The sequence below is a fragment of the Microcebus murinus genome, chromosome 10 (genome assembly GCF_040939455.1).
Source record: "Microcebus murinus isolate Inina chromosome 10, M.murinus_Inina_mat1.0, whole genome shotgun sequence".
In the NCBI taxonomy this organism is placed as follows: Eukaryota; Metazoa; Chordata; class Mammalia; order Primates; family Cheirogaleidae; genus Microcebus; species Microcebus murinus.
Genome location: NC_134113.1, coordinates 62,180,314 through 62,186,708, shown reverse-complemented (window position 1 = coordinate 62,186,708; position 6,395 = coordinate 62,180,314). Strand labels below are relative to the sequence as shown.

Sequence of the window (6,395 nt, the reverse complement as noted above, 5' to 3'; positions counted from 1 at the left end):
AGTTCATAATAATAAAGTCAGTGAGCACTTACGATGGGCCAGGTGCTGTGCCAAGAGCATGACACACACACTTTCCCCTTCAGTCCTCACAACCACCTTCCTGTTATCCATGATTTACCAACGAGGAAACAGCATTCAAAGTTAAATAACTGGTCCAGGCCCCTCTGATGGTAGATGAAAGGGTGAAGATTCAGACCTAGCATTCTGACTATAGCTGCCTCTCAAGACAGTTTCTAAGCTCTTGCCCATTACGGTATCCCTCCCCCAAGATACACCAATGGATCTGGGAAGGCAGGATTTTTAAGTCTACCATTTACATTTCAAAATAAAACAATTTAAGCATAACATGCACAATACACACCAGTCCACCACATTCAGCACGAAGAGGGTCAGTCTCATGTAACTTCCTTCAACAACAATTGAATCTCTTACTTTCCACTTTTAGAGGCCTGGGACTTCCATGCCCTCTGTCCCTTTTCTTATCTTGTGAGCCAGTGGAGTCTTCAGCAGAAAGGCTGTAGCCCTCTGGGATAGGGAGCCAGAGGAGACTGCCTTAGCTCCTTTCTGCCTTTAGAGTCCTCTGCACTAGGAGGAGGGACATGGGGGACCCACACTGCACTTGACAATGAGGAAGAGATAGAGACACCAGCCCCACCTACCCTTGGCATACTCAAGAGCTGGCACGTGTGGGCAGCAGCCCGCTCTCTCTGGGCATAGCTGAAGGTGGGGCCCCTCTAGGAAATGTTGAATGGACAGAGGGTGTGGGATGTGGGTGGCAAAATGGAATCTGGAGCACTCTGCAGGAGGGGGTTCAGCAGGAGGGAGATCTGAGTGTGGGAGGGTAACTGTGGTGTGCATTTTGGCTTTCAGGATATAAATGGGGAGAGGACAGGGAAGGGACTGGTGCTAAAGAAGGGAAGGAACAGAAGCAGAGAGATGAGGAAAAGGAGGGATGATAGTACTGCAAGTGTCTCTTTCAATCCTCGCCAGGCTAGTTGGCTTTGCTTAGCTATCCTGGTCTCTCCTGTATTGCCCGTCCCCCACTGATAACACCTGGCAGGTATGAATCAAGGAACAAGATGGGAGAATGTGCCCTCCACCCTGAAAAGAATACCAAGCCTCCTCCCTGCTTGAGTCCCCACCTGACCTACGCTCCCCACCAAAAAAGGCTGATGGATTGATGGTCCAGTTCTTTATTTTGAAACGTGATTGTTCAATAACTTGGTGGGTTCTGTACCCCACCCTTTTCGCTGGGATAGTGTTGGAGGTGATGGGCAACATTCCCCCATTTCCTCAGCAACAGAGGTGAAAGCTTCTCAACTGAGAAGCACAGATTGTAGGGGACAGTATGGACATGGAAAGGGAGAAGAAAATCCCAAGGCAATCCAGGGAAAGGGGTAAAGTGACTCCACACAGCAATGGGGACAGGAAGAGACGGCATCTGCTTTCTGAGGGCCTGCCAAACTGCCCTGCTGTCCGTGCTCTCTCTAGCCTACTCCACTCAAAAGACCTGACTGAATCTCTAGGTGGGCAGAAGGAAAGAATCCTATCCTATCGTTAGGTTCGGGGATGACAACAGGAAAAGCCAATGAGGAAAGCAAGGGGACTGGGGAAGAGCCCAGGAGAGCAAAACTCCCAGGCCTGGTGAGGCTGGAGGGCAGCAGCACTCACTCCATGGCCCTCCACACCCCCAGAGCTGGGGCCACCCGGTCCACAGCTCAGCTCTGCCCTGCTGTTTGCCTTCAGGGGTCCTAGGGGTGGTGAGGTGGGGAGCAGGCAGGCCAGTTTAGGAAGACTCTGGACTCCTTGGAGGGCGAATTGCAGTGGAGGTCTCAGAAGTCAAACTCATCCAGGTCCCCCGTGCCCTCCCCGCCTTGAGAGCCCCACACCCTGCGGTAATTGCTCTCCAGCTCCTTCTGCCGCTGGCGCTCTTTCTGGGCCTCTTCAGCTCCCTGCACCTGCGGGGAGAGGGTAGGGTGGGCTGGAGTCGCTGTCAAGCCAAGGGAAGCAGTGGGTACTTGAGGTTCCAGGGAAGCCCTGGGACTGGGAGCAGCCAGGGTGGGGGGGAGGGGCAGGTGATGGGGGTAGGGCTCTGCCTGAGGGGCAGCACACTGAGCCACCAGAACCCTGGCCTCGGCTTCCAGAAGAGTAAACTGAAGGCCTGGCACCATGGCTCACGCCTGTCATCCTAGCACTCTAGGAGGCCGAGGCGGGTAGATCATTTAAGCCCAGGAGTTCAAGACCAGCCGGAACAAAAGCGAGACCTCATCTCTACTAAAAATAGAAAGAAATTAATTGGCCAGCTAAAATATATATATATAAAAAAATTAGCTGGGCATGGTGGCACATGCCTGTAGTCCCAGCTACTCAGGAGGCAGGAGAATCGCTTTAGCCCAGGAGTTTGAGGTTGCTGTGAGCTAGGCTGACACCACGGCACTCTAGCCCTGGCAAGAGTGAGACTCTGTCTCAAAAAAGAGTAAACTAAAGCTCAGCCGCTGGCAAGGCTAGAACGTGGCTGTGTGCCTCCTTTCACACCATGCTCAGGATACCTCAGCGGGCTGGGAGCGGGAAGGCTGGAGGGCCAGGACTGGGTAGAGAGGAGGCCTCTCACCAAGATATTGAAGAAGATCTCCTTGAGGCTTTTTGTGTCCTCGTCAGTCAGCCAACGTGCATCTTCTTCAGTCCCTTCAGCCCCTGGCCGGACAATTTTGATCTCAATCTTCCCTGGAAAGGAGCAGTGTGGCAGTGAGAGGATAGGATGGCTGGGAGCCTCAGGGCAGGCCCCTTGCCCCCAGATCCCCAGCCCCTCCACTGCGGGTGGCACGCCCTTCCAACAGCGCTGAGTCCAGCGCCCTCCAGGGCCCACCTTCAGCTGTGAGTCCCTCCCTCTCCAGCAGCTCCTTCACCAGCCCCTCGATTTGTTTCAGCTGTGGGTTTTCCCGTTTCATCTCGAGGACAGTCAGATCCTGATTGGGGCCTCCGTGACGGAGCTTGGTGACCCGGACCCGGACTCTGTGCTCAGGATCCTCCTCTTAGAGGGGGAGACACATAGGGAGACACAAAGCACAGCTGTGACTCCAGGGTTAGGGGCCGTAGTGGTCACCTCTCCCTCAGCCATCAATTTCTTTGGCAGCTATTCCATCTCACACGTATATGAGCCAGGGCTCAAAAAAATTTGCACCCCCCCTTCTAATCGCAGTCTGTAGCGCTCCCTCCACCAACTGCAGCCTTTCTTCTCCCCCTACCCAATAATTCTGCCCATCACCTACAGGAAAACATGTGTTTTCTGAAACAAAAGTCAGGACACCTGCACCAACAAAGAAGTTTTAAGAAGCGGGTTAGAAAACTGTGGTCTAGTCCTCCACGTGTTGGTAGTTCAAAGACATTTCAATGTTTAGAGAAGGAGAAAGAGAGACATGGAAGGTTGGACACTGGAACATTCCATTTGGAATGTCTGATCTCCACACCCACAGAACCCCATGGAATGGACAAAAAGAGGTGCAAGAAGGAATAGAATCTATCCAGGCTATTGGCTCATGTGCACCTGGGCTTGCCTATTCATATACCAATAGCTGGGGCCTCTCCAGGTGCAAAGTCCTAATTGTTGGCATCATCACAGATGTGTAGTTTTCAGCATACAGGCTCATAGTCGTTCAGTTAGTATCTGCTGATCACCCACTATGTGCCTGGCAGAGTGCTAGGCACCAGGTGTGCGGGAGCAAAGCAGGAAACAAGACAGACATGCTCTAAAAGCTGCTTTACAAAAGGATGAGTAAGAGGGAACCATGCCGAGGGATGAAGATGGTGGGAAGAAGGCAACAGTGAGAACGGTGCTCAGAGAGAGGACAGAGGATGTGTACTCTCAGCAGGGGAAGGACGTGGTGCCCTCTAGGAACAAGACCAACTGAGCGGTGAAGACAGCTGACTGGCTGCTCCTCCTTGTTTGATGCTCTCACCTGTAGGTTGGGGCGATGGGGGAGGCTTTTTGGGGACAACTCTCCTTTTCTTGTGTTTCTTCACCACCTCTGGACTCTGTTTTTCCTCCAGCCTTTTGATGAGTTTGTTGAGAGTGGAAGTCAGAGCCAGCATTGCCCGATCACGCTCCGACTCCTTCTTCAGCCCGTCTGGGTCCAGCTCCTTCTCTGTCTGGAATACCCAAGAGGGGGCACAGGGTCAAGGGTCTGGGGAGTAGGGAAGGCTAGTGGGCCATGCTTAGAGGAGAGTCTAATATTTAAGTCCCATTCCTCTCTCTGAACCCCCTTCCCCTCCAGCCCTCTCTTAAGTAGGGAAGCAACTACCATCTTGGAGTGCCCTGTCCCATGCCCAGGCCATGCTGGCCACCCCCCTTTGTTCTCCTTTAGCCCCTTGGCCGTCCTGCCTGCAGCAGCAGCAGCTGTGGGAGCGGTGGGCGTAAATGCTGGGCTTGCCTCCTGGATGATGTTCTCCAGCTCCCGCTCCATGCCAGCCTTCACCTCTGAACGGAGCCGGTCTCGGTCTGACGGGAGCAGTATCCCTTCCAGTTCCTTCTCAAATTCTCCCAGTAACTGCCGTTCATCCTCATCTTCATCTTCATCCTCATCGTCGTCCTCTTCTTCTGCCTCACTCTGTTGCTCTGCGTCACCCTTTTCCTTCGCCTCTGGTTCCCTCTGAGGGACTTCTGCAGCATCCTCTGCAGGCTGCTCCTGATCTGCACTTGGCTTCCCCTGGTTGGGTGGGGGTTATTGGGGAGAAAGAGGTAGACAGTTAGGGTTTCAGCAGAGACACATGGTGGGGACAGACAGAACAGTAGCAGAGGTGTGTGGTAGCAGGGGGACTCAGGAGGAGCGATGGAAGGGGAGTCACCTCTATTGGGCCTAAGTCAGGGCCAGGTCAGAGTGGTGTTACAAATGCTGCCAGCTGGGGGGCAGTTTCCACCCCTCCCTTGAACTGGGCCCATACCTTTTTGGTTCCACCTTTCAGCTCCTCTATCAATCGAATCAAATCTGCAGGACTCCGAATGACCTTGACCTGCACGTTGTTCTGAAAATCTGAAATGAATAATTATGGACCTATTGTGTTCTAAATTCTCTTTTGGCTGGGCATGGTGGCTCATGCTTGTAATCCTAGCATTCTGGAAGGCCGAGGTGGGAGGATTGCTCAAGGTCAGGAGTTCGAAACCAGCCTGAGCAAGAGTGAGACCCCCTCTCTACTATAAATAGAAAGAAATTAATTGGCCAACTAATATATATATAAAAAATTAGCCGGGCATGGTGGCACATGCCTGTAGTCCCAGCTACTCAGGAGGCTGAGGCAGAAGGATTGCTTGAGCCCAAGAGTTTGAGGTTGCTGTGAACTAGGCTAATGCCACAGCACTCACTCTAGCCTGGGCAACAAAGCGAGACTCTGTCTCAAAAAAAAAATTCTCTTTTGATTCCTAAGGAGAGGCAATGAGAGACCAAGGAAGGACATGGTCCCTGCTTCTTGGAGCTGGTGAGTGAGACAGAGGCAAGAATACTCCTACAGAGCACTGTCCTAAGGTGGACATGCAGGTGGGAGAGAGGGATGCTATTCAAGCTAAGCCCCCCTGCTCTTCCATGCACTTCTGAGGCCCTTCTGGCAATCACTCTCATTTTTTGGACAACAGAGGAGATTGTGGGGCCACAGGCTCTTCTTCCCTGGATCCAGTTCTCCTCTTCCTACAAATATTAACCATTCATTGTCTACTCAGTGTCAGGCATTCTGCTATGAATTATAGATTCATTCTCATTTAATCTCATAACCCTCTAGGTAGGGGTTATTACTCACATGAGTAAGGAAATTGAAGTTAAGTGCAATTATAACAAAGTCAGCAAGTGGTGGAGCCAGTGTGTTCTGCTACCTCCCTAAAATAGTATTATTGTCTACAGAGAACATTAACTCCTGTAAAAATGAATTCACTGCTGGCCTGGCTGCCCAACTTCCCTCCCAGTGTTTAGCTCTACCCTCCACCCTACCCCTGCCAATCCTAAAACACACTCAGTGAAGGAGATGTGGAGGGTGGCCTCACCATTGGGAGAATCTGGAGCTGGATCTGCTGCCTCAGGGTTCTGGTCCTGGTCCTGGTCCTGCTCCTGATGAGGAGAAAAGACCAGAGTCAAGTATGACAGCTTGTTGATGCCCACCATACTCTTAAGGCAATGGTTCTGGGGATATCCTTGCATCCCCACATTGATGGAGGTCACCTCATAATGACCTAAGCTCCAGTGACCCTCCCCATCCCAAAGTCCAGGTGCAGCCTCATCAGAGAAGCAGGTGGGACGCTGGTTCTCACCTCAGCCTGCACCTCCTCTCTCCCTGTGGCCTGGTCCTCTGGCTCATGAAGCATCTTCCAGAAATCTGATTCCTTACTATCATCCTTGCTTGGGCTTGCACCTGGG

At 52.2% G+C, this 6,395-nt stretch overlaps 1 protein-coding gene across 6 annotated transcripts in view; it reads right to left on the bottom strand.

Annotated features, from left to right (window-relative positions):
* Positions 1–1,177: 1,177 nt before the first annotated feature.
* Positions 1,178–6,395, bottom strand: part of OS9 (OS9 endoplasmic reticulum lectin) — a 34,304-nt gene continuing 29,086 nt past the window's right edge. For 3 of the 6 annotated variants that reach the window (XM_076007439.1, XM_076007440.1, XM_076007442.1), the window contains exons 8-15: positions 6,290–6,390; positions 6,026–6,089; positions 4,939–5,027; positions 4,428–4,703; positions 3,957–4,146; positions 2,867–3,031; positions 2,612–2,724; positions 1,178–1,958 (exon numbers count right to left, since the gene is read on the bottom strand). In XM_076007439.1, the coding sequence (XP_075863554.1) occupies positions 1,833–1,958; positions 2,612–2,724; positions 2,867–3,031; positions 3,957–4,146; positions 4,428–4,703; positions 4,939–5,027; positions 6,026–6,089; positions 6,290–6,390 (1,124 nt within the window). In that variant the 3' untranslated portion in view covers positions 1,178–1,832. The remainder of the gene's footprint in view (positions 1,959–2,611; positions 2,725–2,866; positions 3,032–3,956; positions 4,147–4,427; positions 4,704–4,938; positions 5,028–6,025; positions 6,090–6,289; positions 6,391–6,395) is intronic. The other 3 variants (XM_076007443.1, XM_076007444.1, XM_076007441.1) reach the window with 2 other exon arrangements.